Source organism: Embiotoca jacksoni, unplaced genomic scaffold (assembly GCF_022577435.1).
Source record: "Embiotoca jacksoni isolate LCO1_2020_lvr unplaced genomic scaffold, fEmbJac1.0.p SCAF_8, whole genome shotgun sequence".
Taxonomy (NCBI): Eukaryota; Metazoa; Chordata; class Actinopteri; family Embiotocidae; genus Embiotoca; species Embiotoca jacksoni.
The window spans coordinates 6,594,619-6,611,012 of NW_027185436.1; the positions used below are offsets into that span (position 1 = coordinate 6,594,619).

General features: G+C 39.8%; 1 protein-coding gene across 4 annotated transcripts in view; it reads right to left on the reverse strand.

Annotated features, from left to right (window-relative positions):
• Window positions 1-16,394, reverse strand: part of slc23a2 (solute carrier family 23 member 2) — a 35,069-nt gene that overhangs the window by 16,773 nt on the left and 1,902 nt on the right. The window contains exons 2-5 of one of the 4 annotated variants that reach the window (XM_069178217.1): window positions 5,990-6,038; window positions 3,222-3,442; window positions 1,523-1,621; window positions 122-238 (exon numbers count right to left, since the gene is read on the reverse strand). In XM_069178217.1, coding sequence (XP_069034318.1) covers window positions 122-238; window positions 1,523-1,621; window positions 3,222-3,442; window positions 5,990-6,038 — 486 coding nt within the window. Of the gene's footprint in view, window positions 1-121; window positions 239-1,522; window positions 1,622-3,221; window positions 3,446-5,989; window positions 6,039-16,394 lie in introns of all 4 variants that reach the window. The other 3 variants (XM_069178216.1, XM_069178219.1, XM_069178218.1) reach the window with 3 other exon arrangements.

A 16,394-nucleotide genomic window follows, 5' to 3' on the forward strand; every position in this document is an offset into this window, starting at 1 on the left:
AATACTGCACAGAGACGACATGAACAACACCGTGAAAGATGACACACCCTGATTATACAGAACATGTGCAGGCGGTGTGTTTTCAGTCCATATGGTTTCACAGATGATTGTGTAGATATACCTGTAAGCCTAAGAACACACACAGGTACCAGGGTGGGGTGTCTTCAATGGTGTAGATCATATCCATCCTCCTTGCGTCTATGCTGTCGGTGCTGTCCAGCGTCTCAGACATCGAGCTCTACAATGAAACACAAAAAAACCAGCATAGATGACATCTTTATTATTCAAATCTTTCATGACATGCTTAGTTTGTCCTCAACAGTTTGTTGTCTGTAAAGCGTCAAAATAATAAATTTTGTGAGAGTTTATTCATGTCAGAGTACAGAAAAATAACTGGCAGATCACACCAACGAGTGTCAAATACTGATGTGAGAACAGCATGTCTGAGCAGAGATGAGGAGCGCTGCTTTCTGTGAATGAGAAGATTGTGAGATAAAAAAAATAGAAAGTGGCGGAGAAGGAAAGGCACGGTGTATAAGAAAGCACAACATTTCATTTCATGTTCTCAGAAAAGAAAACTGCACAGTCACTGTGACAATAGGAAAAGAGCACAGCAGAGGAGGAGAACATGGAGACGGGTCAATGGAAAAATCTTTTGTCACTAGTTGCAGAAATGAGTTTTGTTTTACTCATATTACCGTTACAAGGACACAGGATACAGCATACACTAAAAATTATAGTTAACCCTGTAAAAAAATAGAAATTATAAAAGGACAGCATTTTTGAAGGAAAACACATGAATGGATATTGCTGTGAAATTATAACTGACCAGCAGTAACAGTTTTTACTGTTGTAAACACATTTATGTCAATATTGTTTAACTATGCTTGATGTCAACCTATCTCAGGCTGTATCCTGCTGCTGATGCAACGATGCCAATTTTCCCCTATGGGATTAATTAAATTCGTCCTAGATCTTAAATAGCCCTTTTCCTTATTAACTTTAATATTTTATATTTACGCAGTTTTACAGATTGTGATCTGGACTGTTGTTGCCAGAGTAGCAAACTGCAATTTCCATTTGTTGCCATCATTATCTGGCCACATTGTAGTTTTTAATAGTAGTGGCTTGGTCAGCCATTCCTGTGTTGATACCGATTGCATTTTTGACAAGCTTCTTTATTAAAACAATGTGAGCTTAAATGCACTGTAAATGGACACCAGGAGTTCTCCTGACAAATAAGCTGTTCAGGTGTTTGTGGCAGTGTTAAAGCACACTTGGATGACAACTTTAAGGATGTAAGGGAAAGGTGAGGGAGGAAAAGGAAAGTCACTGAAACTGACTGGTTAACAAAATTACAGAGCCTATAATTAGCCTGGAACTGTATGAATAAGCTATTTGAACCATGTGACTATGTTTCAGTCAGCTTAAATAGAAGCTTATCTACTTATGATGCACTTTGAATGACTAACAAAATACATTAGGATTGTATTTCACTTCTTCATTTATATTCTCGAGTTACCTTTTCTGCGACTTGATTATGTTTTGTGTAGATGGCCATCAGTTCTGTGTTTTCAGTATCCTGGTCTCCGCTGGCACTGGCAACACCGTTTACTACCACCTAGACACACACACAATTCAGATTTTTACATCAACACTTTTCCTTTCATAACACATTACAAAACGCAGTGTTCATTACAGTTGGCCAGCCCTTGGTGAGAAAACTGGGGGTGACGTTCACAGCTTTAACATGTTGGCCGGGTGACAAAGCCGGGACACAGGTGAGGTGAAGGAGTGGCAGAGATTGTGTAAGATGTATATGTGCAGGTAAAAAAAAAAACACACATGCAAGGTCAAATTAAAGACAGGAACAGATTGGACAACCTGGACATTGACACGAGCTTCATACAGTATGCAAACCATACAAACAAATTTCTTCCACTGAGTGTGTGCATGTATAAATTTATGCTTTTCCTGTGTACTGTATGTCCTCATTGCATCCATGTTGTGTTAATAATCAAAGAGATGGTCATTATAAAAGAGAGGACACTGTGAGGAAGATGAAAAACATTACAAATTACATTTAAAGAAGAGAGAAGAAGATTTTTGAAGTTTTCCATGCCTGACGAACAACATGCAAAATGATAGATGTATGCAAACACGCTCATCCACCTACTGCCACCAGTCTGTCTTTACTTTGTGGGCACAAAGTGATTTTTTACCGCACTGAGCAGCAGAGTGTGTGTGCAAGTAAACAAACATCACCTCACAATGCCTGAATGAGACAATTACATGGAAGGGGAATTTCGGCCTCATATTTGACTTCCCTTTTCTGTTCAGAAAGAGAAGCTTCATGATTATTCTTAGAAAGTCTCTGAAGGAAGAAAGCAGACATCATGGTCACTTTTACAGCCATGTGGAAATATTCAGCTTAGTTTTATACAGTGCTGGAAGCTGTTCAGATCCTTTACTTCAACTTGCATTAACTGATTTTTGAGCACTTGGGGGTATTGGAAACAAGCTGTAACTACAGCTGTGAAAATGTTGACATTATCAAAGTATTTATGAAAAAAACAACAACCCAACTATTTAGACGGAAGGTCTTGGATAAGCAGATAAATGTGACTTCACTGTTTTGTCTGGCAAATTGAGAGCGTCACCTTACAGCTCAGCACCCTTTTCACTAAAATGATCTGGTACAACGCTTGCACCAATCATGCTCGTGCCCCAATTCTCCACTTCAAGAACTTCAAAATAGTCCTAAAGGACAGAACTTGGGTGAAAGTATGAAGTCACGTCGCACCACAGCAACACATCACAAAAAGGTGTGCTGGTGTGATTTATGACCGAGTCTCAGATAAATTGCTAAAGTTATCATTTAGCCTATTGATCTACATGAAGCTGTGGCCTGGTGCCAAGAGGACAAACAAAGGAAATGGATGGTCAGAGTATCAGCAGCATGTACTAAGTGGCCACGGAGTGTACAGTTTGTGCGTGACTGTCTGCTCAAACAAATCCCAGCAAAAAGAAATGCCAAACATAACCGAGAGTCAAAGAAAAGGAGACGGGGGGGAGGGGGGGGGACTGTGATTATAAGGTTGCGTGCAAGCCCTGACTTTGTCATTGTTCATTACGTAAGTTTGTTTTAGGCATGTCTGTGGTTTTATCTGAGTGGAAATATTTTACAAAAGCGCAAAAGGGCATTGAACAAAGTTGTGTACCGGAATTGGGTAGAAATCTGCCCCATGTTTGCTCTCCTCTTCATATTTTCCTCCCTCACTGCCACTATCCATTGATTTAGAGGTGGTGTTCTGCCCCACGCCCATTCTTGTGTCTTTGATGTCCTCCGCTTCCTCGTTCTCTGTCCCTCCTCTGTCTCGCTCCGGTGTGAACACTGCAGACGAATCCTTCAGTCCAATTACATTGTCCAGGACTGCCTCATCTGCTTGGGAAAACAAAAGACAGATAAACAGAGATTAATATCTTTATTTATCTAAAGGTTTCTAATATTCTAGGAAGAAACTTATCTCAGGTTACTTGTTTTGTTCAGTCTATTCTGAACAACAAGAATAAGTTAACTGCAAGTACATATGATGAATCAAGTAAAAAGACAGATCTGTATGCTGGTTATATACGAACAAATATCAAGATTTGCTTCCCTTTTTTCCACTAATATCAAAACATTTCAGGAATTTTTTGGCTGCTGCAGGCTTCCTTCATTGTGCATAATGAAAGCACTCCCAAGGCTAAGTAACTAACTAAAAGTAGATGATTAACTGATCTATGCCTGAAACAGCTCATCAACTATTTGGATCATTGCCCAATTGTGTAAACCATTTTCAAGGAAAATTGCCAAGGAAGCTTGACAATTAAGCCTTAAATGTGTGGATTCACCGTCTTTTTGGACCATCTGTCAGACAAAAGTAACAATTAAGCCATTATAATGGTCATTTTTCACTATTTTCTGACATATTATAGAAATAAAACATTGATTAATCACAAGACTGATCTGTCCATAATGAGAATAATCATTCAATGCAGCCTATACAAATTGTTAACAAAATCATATATCCACTTCAGTTAATAATTTATGTCGCTATCAGGTCACTGTCTGATAGACACAAGAAAAGAGGAGAAGGCACAGAATGAAGAGAGATTATGCAAACAGAGATTATGTTTGATAGAGATGAGGAACAGAATAATGGGAGTTGAGAGATGAAGAAAAGTTGCAGAAGGCAGAAAGAGAGGGAGGTCACTTTGTTCTACCAGGAGTGGTGTGGTACCGTCTAATTTCTGATGTCACGTCAACTTCTGTTTGTGTAAAACAAGCCCTTGAGCTACGTTACTCTTTACCATCTTCATCAAGTGTCACTTGCTGGAATCAAAAGTATCAGATGATGCGATGCTGCCAAGATCGCAGAGTGTCAGGTGTGATGTACCTGCCAAACCCAGCTGGGACCAAGTCAAGTATTCCTGCTCTTCTCTAAACCCAGATTCCTCAGACACCTTTTCTCTGATGCATTTGCTCATATCATCAATATTTGGGACCATTTTAATTGTGTGTTATGATTGCTTTGTGTGACACAGAATATGGATTTTGATAGATACATAAGAGTAACTAAAAAAATACTGATTAAATAAAGGTGAACTAGGTAACTAAGTTTTGGTAAAAAGGCAGGATTATTTGGTGTCCATTATGTGGAAAGAGTATATATTCCAAAAGAAAGCAGATGATCCGAGCTTTGGGGATCAGACAAACATATCTCAGGTGAAAACTCTTAAGTCTGCTGTGTGGAAAGAAGAAAAACAGGAGGATGTTTCAACATTTTAAAGAAATTACAGTGCTGTAGTGGTTTAACAGCATCAAATTATAGAAGGTCATTAAGAAAGCGACATTAGCGTCTATACAAACTATGTCCCTCTGAATGAAACTGCATCACACACAAATACTGTACAGAGACACTAGATCATCAGGTTCAACTGAGAGTTGCGACACACACACACACACACACACACACACACACACACACACACACACACACACACACACAATACAAAAAAAAGACAGTTATAGTAATGCAGTAAATGGGTGGACTCCAATGCATAGCTGCTTTTATATTTGAAGGTCATTTCATTCACAACTTACAAAACAAGTTACCACATCAACTCTGTACTCTCTCACAAAAATATTGTTGTATTACAGCAGTATGCCTCATTTACTGTATGCCGTATTTCTGTTTTTTATCCTTTCGGATTCCTAAGCCCCCAATTTTTTTATTATGTGTCGCAGTTGAGGATTGTCATAGTGGATTTGGTCTTTTTTGTTATAGTAAGTGTTTCTTGTTCAGTGCCTTCCTTCACAGATCCCCCTCACAGGTTTCTTAATATTTGCCTGTAAAATTTTTTTTTAATTTACATTATATTTGTTTTACCAAGCTGTAAAAAGCTGACCGTTTAGTCTACACTGTTACTATGAATTCTGCCTGATAATAAAGTATCTTGTATTATAATACACTACAAATATAGTTCTGCATATTATCATGCAAATAAATGTATAAATAATTAAAATTTTAACAACAATGTTGTTAGAAAGAAAAGTTGATATAGAGCCATACTGGCATTTCAACTTTAAAACAGTGATTTATGAGTTTTTCCACTCATTTCCTGTCAGGTCTCTTCTGTCCTCCGAGTATAAAAGGTAATCAACCCACTAAAAATACTTCACACAAAGTAATATTGCTGTTAGATATATTCCTCAAATCGTTCAGCCCTAAAAAAAAAAAAAGTAAAAAAAAAAAACGTGCTGGTATCTTTACATAAACCGTCTTATTAAATGTCAACAAACGCCTACATGCCATCACTTGTAGTGTACCCTGTCTTGTCATCACTGTTCTTCTATGTCATATTGTCTTTTCAAATGTCTAAATTTCCTCTCCCACCCAGCCAGTATCCCCGCTTGCAGTGTAAGATGTTGGGACAGGTGTAATACCTAGTTGACACATCCCATCACTCCTTTCAAGCTGGGCGGCTGGGAGCATCTGTGTGGAAGGAGCAAGAGAGAGGGAAAGGAGGAGGTAGTCAAAGGAGAGAGGACGAGCGGAAAGAGAAGAAGATAAGGGGGGGAGGAGGCACAGAGGAGGGACACAGCGGGGTCAAGGATGAGAAGGAGGAGGAGGAGGGAGGCGAGACATCAGTTAATTTGACAGGTAGCATTTAATCACAAGCAAAAGTTATTAGTGTGATTGATGAGCTGGTTATAATTCAGATTCTCAGGTGAAATACAGCTGTAGGAAGGCAGTGAGAGTGAAGTGTATCACAATTATGTCTTCCACCTTGTCACAGGTGCCACTCATAAGAAGAGCCTTTAGTAAGTTTAAAAGAAGAAACTGGAGTCCAGTTGTAGGTGAGCATGTTAAACCAACTTGATATAATCTGATTTGTAAGCTAAAGTAAGGTAAAGTCATAAATACATAAGTTTGACCAACCAGAAATCATTTTTAAGACCCATAGCCTAATTCTGTTAGAAACTGTGGATGAAAACCTTCCACTGCATCCGATTCTTGAATGTTCAATGTACACGACCAAAAAGGATTGGGTTTCTGGCATGGAGACTCATTCCTTCAAGAGGAGATTTCTGCTTTACCCCTAGCTGGGTCTCATCATTATTATATTGGCTATTATCGCTCTTATCGGCAGCAAGAACTCAAAGATGAGATTTCGCTATGTGGCGACATCACCAAGAGATAATCCACTTGGCAAAAAACACGAGCAGTCAGATAATCATACAGGTTTGAAACTAGGGATTCAAACTCAAATTACCTGAAGGTTAATGGCTGGATTTTCCTCCCTTTGAAGTGCCTCTTAAACATGAAAAACATTACATATCGACTCACGTTCTGTAAAGCGAACTCATCTCTTTCCCCTCCATCCCTGATAACAATTAGTGGAGCATCCTGCATGAGTAATGCTACTTGAGATTGCATTTGTTGAGCACGCAAAGTATACAGGAAACCACCACATTAAACCCTACATCAGTGGTCTCTCGTGATATTGTCTGTCATCTTGCCTTGCCCGACTCCTTTTTTTCAAATATTGTTTGGAGGGTTCAATGTTACATATTCAATAGAAATAATGGCCAGGAGTACAAAAATAAGACCCATGTCATAATAAACCATGATCCCTTAATAATGCCACATGATGACAAGTCATGTCTTTCACCCATCAAGTCTTTTCCTGACCAATGAATACAGCATACGGCACATGAAAACAGAACGCATAATAGGCCTCGGTGCTGCCCAGCCAGTGGCTCTCTCAGTCCTGTGAGTCAGCTGTGAGATGTGGAGTGTGTGACAGAAAGTATCCCAGGAGCCTCTGGGTGAGTTAAGGTCTGCTGAGGCATGCGCTAACACCAGGAGAGCCATGCTACTGTAGCATGAAATCCTCAAATGCCCGGCTCCGCTGTTGCCCAAGAGACAACTGCCCTCCGCTCCACTCATCGCTGTGTTTTGTGTCTGCTGGTGTTGACGAGGAATCTGTCCACACGCCCCACAAACACACACACACCACTAAACATTAGGAAACCATCAGAAAACAAGAGACATGGGGAACTGGACCGAGAGAAGAGAGAACTGAAACGAGTGGCTGTGATTATGTAACAGAAGACAAATCTGCAGTTTCATAAACATTACTTTTCAAATTATGTAAAAGAAAACTTAAAAAGGATAATAAAAAAAAAAAGAGTACCAGAAAAATAGTAAAAGCAGTGAAGAAAGGAAGGGAGTGATGTGAGGCGGGACAAAGATAACTGTTGTGGTAATTTGAACTCATCCCAGAATATGCAGGCTGGTGGACAGTTCGCGCCTGGATCTATAACCATGGTAACCTGATCCTGTGCAGGCTTGTGCTGTGTTGTGTGGGATTCCACCGGAGGAGGACTTCACACGCCACATGTTTGTGTTGGTATTTTCATCTCGAGCACTAAATTAGTGCGTGTGAGATGCATACATATGTACATTTCAGCTCCATCCCCTCCAGTTGTTAGTCTGGAGTTTAAAGTCTAGACTTTATAACACCTGCAGCAGGATTAGAGTCATGTGTATGCAATGGCTTCAGTACAGAAGTTCAGCTCCTCCTGTCCTAAAGGAATAAATATCAGGAGTCACGAAATCCTAAATATTTGGGGTTGTAAAAGTAAAAAAGGGAAGAAGACGTCCACTGAAAATACAGCATTTCAGTTGCAGACCTCTACATTTGGCATTTAAAGATGACATGTTCCAGTTGGTTGTTTTGTCTGACCAGAGGCACTTTACGAAAGACATTCCTGTGTTGTTACAGTGACCTGCCCTCTCATCTTATCTCTTAGCATCCACAGGGAAGCATGCAGTTTTTTGGTCTCATTATTATTCAGTTTGTTAGGGAGCCTTGTAGAGTTTGTTGACTACACAAAGTAAATATTAGTTACAGTTCAGTCTGGGCGAGCATGCACGCTGGAGGAGAGGCTGACGAGTTAAGGAATTCCTCCAGGACTCAGGTTAGCAAAGGGGAGTTTCAGTTTGCTTTGAGATTTGTTCAAACAGCTATTTACATGAACATTTTTGGATGTTGGACCCCAAAGTAAAAAAAAAAATCCTCCACATAAATCAACTCATTCTCATGGCTTTAACATTGTTTTGCATTGGTGCCTTTTTTTTTTGTTTCAGCTTCATTAGTTATCTGTGCTTTGGCCCTCTTTGTGACTACCTGTGATTATACTTTAAACTTAAAGCTACGACAAACTCGAAGATCCGGACAGACAAACATAAAACCACGGTGTACAGTAGTAAGGGCGGCACGGTGGTGCAGTGGTTAGCATTGTCGCCTCACAGCAAAAAGGTTCCGGGTTCGAATCCGGTCCTGGGCCTTTCTGTGCGGAGTTTGCATGTTCTCCCTGTGCTTGCGTGGGTTCTCTCCGGGCTCTCCGGCTTCCTCCCATCATCCAAAAACATGCACCTCAGGTCAGGTTAGCTGTTGCAGCAGCTCCCCCCTGAGAGCCCCCTGCTGTAGCGAAGAAATTTCCCCTCGGGGATTAATAAAGTGAAATAAATAAATGTTTCCACAGCTGTATGACAGCCAGGAGGAGTAATTAAAACCTCAACTGACACAACGGCTGAGCAGCCACAGACCAATAAATAAAAAAAAAGAAAGCTTTTCTTCATTTGATGAAATCTCAAAAAGCAACATTATTTTGATTCATTAACCAAATTACTGACAAGACAAGTCCTGTGTACATGCATTTGTATATACTTAAGCGAGGAGATACAGATTAATTTAGCAGTGTCTGTGTCAACAATAGCACGGCCAATTAAAAAGTAACTTGGAAACCACCTTCCTCATCAACAATCCATTACATTTTCTTCATCAGGATTTTCACGTTTGTAATTTGTCATCCACACAAACATTGGTAATCGTCTCCAACTGTCTGCTCTAAAAAAATTTCCCCTCGGGGATTAATAAAGTATATACCTACCTACCTACCTACCTACCTACCTATTATTCAACACCAAATGACTTCCTGGTAGGTTTTGTAACAAATCTATGTGGTTGTCAGTAACGTGACAGTTAAGCTGCCGTGGAACTATTTGAACCAGGACATGAAAGATATACATCAAAGTAAATTTATAAAAAAATTGTCTTGTCTCGAGACGGTGGCGGCAGCAGGCGTCGCCTTACACGACAGGGTACACGTGAGGCGTTCACATTTCACAACGAGTGCTTTGTGAGGAGGAGACTGCAAGGTCATGTTTACATTGATCAGCTTCCTGTCAGCGGAGCAGAGGTGAATGGAGATAGGAGAGTTTGCTTTAACAGCACAGAGACAGAAGCTGTTTAGGAGTGTGAGCTCAGACAGACTCATGAGCTGGTAAATATTTCAATACAGCCAACAAAATGTGCCACAGATGACCAAACTGCTCCCGGCTTTCATATCAACTACAACTTCAAGCAGATGGAGCTTGACGGATCACAACGGACACCTACAAACTAATGTGTGATGAGTTTTTAAAAGCGATCTTTTACTTAGTGCTGCATGTGACGAATATTTTCACTGTCAATTAATAGATTTTTAAATGTGCTTTTATATAATGTCAGAGGGCTTTTGATCCCGAGATAACGCTGAATCAATTCGAAGATTTGCGGCTTCTGGCTAATGTATTACTGTAAACTGAAATTCCTTTATTAATAAATGATTATCACAATTGTTGTAGATTGTTTTTAAACTCTAAAGCTTTGGTAACGAAGGACACAGGAATACATTTCAACCTTTTACTTCAGCTGCTTTCTTGAACTGTTGTGTTTTACGTTGCTTAATTTGATTTCAATGTATATTGTGTGTATTTAGTGTAACTTCTCAGCTGTGCGTTTATTTCTCAGGATTCTTAATGAAGCACTTAAAGCTCAGTTTTCAGTATGAAAGTAAAAATACAAATACGGTTTAGCGTATGTAATCTTTATTTAGAGTTTTGCATTGCAATTTATTTAAGTATAGCTTCTATTGAATTTATTTCATTTCTGTAAATTTTATTCATTGTTATTACTCTGATTTTGTGTCATCTTAAAATGTACAATTGCTAAATATGTGCTCACTAATATGTTTTTGAAAGGATTTTCATTGGCACAGGATTTGGGTTGAACCCATCAGCAGCAAACCGTCAAAAACAAAACAGAAGCCAAATAAAGAAATCACCTGCTGAGGTTTGTGGTCAGAAATAAAACTGAAATGCTCGGTTACTTATTTCTGATCTAAAGTGATAATTATTTATATTTTTCCATGCACAATGTTCAAGTCAACAGATACTAACTTCAGCAAGAAGTACACACTCATTTGTTGTGTCACACTAATGTGGCAGCAACAATAAATACTAATCAGCCACACAAACAAACAGCTAAAGTTCTTAGCAACACATCATAACACAGCGTAGAAGAGCTCAGACAAAAGATCACGAGTTAGAATGAACTTGCTGATTCATAAAACCAGTGTACAAAATACGCTTGCAGACGTGGGAGCTGTTGTGGCTTTGTAACTCAATTATGTCATCCGAGTGGTTCCCTGGACTGAGTGTGTGCAGGCAATTTGACAATTAGAATATTTGTTTTCATTAATGTCTCAAAAAGAGGTAGAATAGCAAAGTTACAAGGCTCAAACTGTAACGTGCATTTTGTTTTTTGCAACTACGTGATAACAGCTCAAACTGAACCATCTTTTTGGGCAACCGTCTGCTTCTTTTTCCCTAATCATGATCCAGAAAAATTCAATAAAATTCAGGGACATTCAGGTCCCAACCTTTTAAAAAAACATGGGATACAATATATTCATTTCAAATAGAGACCACTGTTGTCTAAAAACTACCTATTTGTTTTCACTGACTTCCACTTCCACTCAGTTTGTGTTGTTGTTTGTGCTCCTGGAATAGGAGGACAGAAGGCAGGAAGTTTGGCAAAAGGCTTTCAGGAAACATTAAAGGAAAAGGCTGACTGTGATCATGTAACAGTACAGTAAATTAGATCTTATATATAGACTGATGAGTTATACGATAATACAGGAAATTCAGTCAGTTTCCAGATTGAAAAACCTAACAGAAGTGAAGTACCACTTAATTACAATCATTCGTCTGGTCTGAAGCAGAAATCATGCTTCTTTCTTTGGTATGTTAGAGTTAAACAGCGGGTGGACTCCCATGCAGAGCTGTACAAACATATTTCTCCATTAAAGAAACCAAAGCAGCAGGGAAGAAGGTTACATTTAGATCAGGAGATCAAAGATGTTCAGCCTTTAACTGTATTTCTATCTTGTTCTCAAAGCAACACCTACACCCACACAGCATGCCATCAGCTGCACATGAATGGGGGTCGTTTCTCACATTTGTTCTCAGTCAAAGTATGTCTGTACTGTAACTATACACTCTTCTTATAGGTGGTTTCACCTCCCACAGCCTCAGGCATCTTTTCCATTAAGCCCAGCAGGGATATATAATAAAAGGTATCCATTGTTGCTTGAATTTGATGAAATCCTTTAAGTCTACCAGAGCCAGATTCCTGCTGACGCTCACAGCGGGACAGCCAGCTTCACTTGCTTGTACAGTAACTATGGAGACAGATTACCTTCATTGAGCCCCCACTGTTTCATAATTATCAGCTTACAATGCTAACCTGAGATGTTTTGGCACACACCAACTGTTTATAAAATAACATTACAATAGTTACCCATTAACATTAAAAGGGAGTCATCAGAGAAAAGGTTGAGACTGTACTCCATTACAACACTTAAACAAGTTAAAGGCTGGCTGTGCCCAGACACGCTTTAAAATATGCAGGATTGGGTAATAATGTATTGGTTCCTGTAATTATTTATTGGTTGCAGAACATCACACTGATAAAATTGTAGTCAAGCGATTACTAAAATAACTTCCAGTTGATTTTCTGATAATTGACTGAAGGATTATTTGAGTAATTGTTGCAAGATGGCAGATGATAGATTCAAGATGGGCCAACAATATACAAGTATCAAAGGGCTGCAACAAACATTTATTATTTTTTTTTATCATCAATCAATCCTGCTTCATCTAAAAACGAAGTACTAACTAAGTAAATCATAAAATATTCATATCTGAACGCTTTATCTAGTGAATTGCTGGTATATCTGCTTAAAATCATGGCTGCAGCAATTAAAGGATTATTAAATTAGTTGCACATTAGTTTTGTGGCAGTCAGTTAATCAGTTATTAATAATTATGAATCATTTCAGCTGCTAAGTATGAAATATTCAACATATTATCAGAATTTTAAAAACACACCTACCTCTCCATGCATGCACGCACACACACACACACACACACACACACACACACACACACACACACACAGGTTGCACGGGAGGTTATGTGCTACACATGACAGATGGTGTTGTAACAGAGGAGAGGACAGACAAAACAAATGAGGTTCTGAGAGATAAGGAGATGCTGCACTGAGGAGCGATATGAAAACCATGACGGGGTGAGGCTCCTCACAGACAGACCCGATACCAGAGCCAGCACATGATAGAAATCTATCAGTGATGCCTTAAACCCAAGTTTTCAACATGCAGCAAGGTCACGCTGCAGCTGTACATGTAAAACACTATTAGCCTGTACATTGAAGGTGACCAGCGAGGACTGACTGGAGGCTAAGCCAACTTTAACAGACTTTGCTGTGAGCAGCAGCAGAACAAAGAGCAAGTAGGCAGTCGATTAGTTACAGTATTTCCTGGGAGACCAGGGAAACATGATTTATGTGCGTGTGGACCGAGCGGCAACGTTCACGGCTGAAAAATGATGCCCAAGTGAAAGTGCCAAAAATTTTAGTTCAAACGGCCACTTGAAGTAGCCATCAAAAGAGAGGGCTCCCTGTAGACCCCCATGTTGAAATGCCCAATATTAGAGCAGAAATAAACATGTTTATAGCCTGGACCACAAACGGTTTTGGTCTATAATTAACTTCCACGTTCTTGATAACTATTGGGGGATGGGGTTCTATAACTCACCAGTGTAAATTATATTATTAGTGTTACATATAATGAAAAGCAGGACTGCTTTGAGAGACAGGTGAGTGCCATCACAGCTGGGTAGCTGCCTGCTTTTTTCAGTAATGAGGCTTTGTTTGTCCAGCTCTGCTCCACCCACACACCACCTTTGACCATTTTTGGATTATCTGGGAGTAAGGCGGTGTCAGGCAGTGCCAAAATGGCAACAAAATGAACTTCAAACTGCTCTTTAGGAAACCTTTGGTGATGTCATGAAGCATCACTTTCTTTTCAAACACCTCCCTTCACCTCAGCTTTTATTTTGAAATACTGGAGTTAGAGGCAGGACGAAAGCTGCCTTTCAATAACGCCTGCAAATATTACCGGGTCCAAAATCAACTTTTAAACAATTTTCCCTCTGAGTTTTCTTGATGTGGTAAACCAAGCAGTGATGCACATCGTTTTCAACATTTAAGAAATTAGATGGCCTGATGAAGGTAGATGCACAGACAGATCACATATAGGCCACTTCCAGTACAATGGGAAACAGTAAATCAATTACTAATCCTCTTCAGTATGCTGCTACCAGCCCATTCATCATCTGTCACGCAGCTAATTCATTTTTGATGAAACTCGTATGATGTGGGTCATTGCTCTGTTCCAGTATTTTCAAAACTACTCTGATTGGCCCGAGGAAATGTCACAACACAGAACTGTCTATAAGTGAGGCACGGAATCTGGGCCGTGGCTCTATCTATCTATATCTATAGATATATATATATCTATATATCTCTATCTATCTATCTATCTATCTATCTATCTATCTATCTATCTATCTATCTATCTATCTATCTATATAGTTCTGGTGCAAACTATAAGAGAAAATGTCCATCTTCCCATTACCAACTACAAAGACTTTAAATGGATTCGTCATTTCTCCTTGGACTGACAATAATCACATGATGAACCCTGATTTCAAGCCACATGCCAAAATGCTAACAGTTTACCCACCCAAACACACCTTTAAACAGTACAGTGGGAAGGCACAGTGTGATCCAGCACTACAGTGTAATCTTAGTCACATGCTGCCTCCAGCAAACAGGGCCAAGAATCCATTTCTGCGACCCAGTTCTCCGTGAGCGTGTTCCTGGCCCAGCTTGGCCCCACATCCTCTGAGGTGATCCTCTGCTCTACATCCTTCTGTAGGGTGTAGAGAGGAGTGGCTTCAATTAGAGGAAAGGATTAAGCAGAAACAATGCCTGCTACACTAACTGTATTGAAGCAGTGGTACTATAATAGATGTTATAATTATATAGCATGTTTTGGCATGAATCACGATCAATATATTAACTAATGGCAAAAGGTACCCATTTACTTTATGGTTACCTTGGAAATGGGGAAAAAAAGAAAAAGGTATACATCTGTACTGGTTAAGATAGCTTTCTCATGCACTGAAAGTCTGTAGCTAGTTATGGCTTTGACATAATTGACAGGTTGGAGGGTGGTTCTTCATTTTGGGAAATTGGCAGGCAAATGTCTTGTGTGAAGACACAAGGCATTTGCCTCATCCTGTGATGTTGCTTTCCATTTCAAATGCTCCACATCACACTGGTGCCCTCCAAATATCACTAAAGCCTGTGACTGCAATAATCTGCCAAGATTATAGGGGGAGATCATTTTTCTCGAGCAACAATTTTTCTCTAGAAAAATGATCTCCCCCTATAATCTCCTTGTTTGGTTTAAGGAACAAACATACCATTTTTTCTTCAGCAGTTGACATGACCGGTTACAAACCATTTCCTCTCCCCTCTTGTACACAGTGGTTAGACCTTGTGGTTCCTTTATCTTGAATTTCATCACCTGAAGTTTTTCTTTTTCCAGGCTTCATTTGCATCAACGTGACTCGCACTCTCTGGGAAAGCAGACCTTCAGTCTAAACACACAAACCAAAATCCCCCAATCCACCTGGCATTCAGTTAGAGGATGCATGACGGCACTATCAAAGCATTGAAATATCAAAACACCGGGTCCCAACATCCTGTGATGTTACTTTCTATTTCAAATGCTCCACATCACACTGGTGCCCTCCAAAAATGACTAAAGCCTGTGACTGCAATAATCTGTGGCTTTTGATCTTCATGTCACTGCATTATCAGCCTCTTTGCAGACAGGAAGCAGCAGGGGAGGCTGGACGATCCCCCATCCAGCTCCTGTACAGTTAGCCCCCCCCCCCCCCACACACACACACAATGATATGAGCTCTCCCAACTGTTCCTCTCCCTCTATGTGGCTGCACCTTTGGATCATCCTCATTGATCTGTCCAACAGTGTGTTAACTGCCATCTGTCACATTTGAAAAAGTGACAAGTCTGCATGAAGACGGAGGCTGACTAGGTCGGACCAGTGACAAGCAGCAGGTTTCATGAACTAGCGGCATAACCTTTCCAAGTAAAATCCAAAACCCCCAGCTGTTCAGAGTTTGGTTTCATTTCTACAGCTTAGTTTTAATCTCATCTTAGTTTTAGGTCTATTTATTTATGCTTTTGAGTGTTTGCTTTGACACTACATATACGTACATTGAGGGCTAATTAAACCAAAGTCAAAGTCAAGACTAGGTCAAAAACTCATATATGCCTGCACAGTGTATAAAACACTGGATGGCTTTGAATTTGAAAAGAGGGCATTACATTTGTAATGGATACAGGAAGTCAGGAGACAAATTATGTGACTTGCTCCGGTCACATGGCATTCAGCTGACGAATCATGTGACTCTCACCAAGTCAGTGGCAGACGTTGTTGTGGTTCAGAAACTGGTGCACAACAAAGTAGAATTCATACAATCTGAGACAAAGTCTTTTAAATG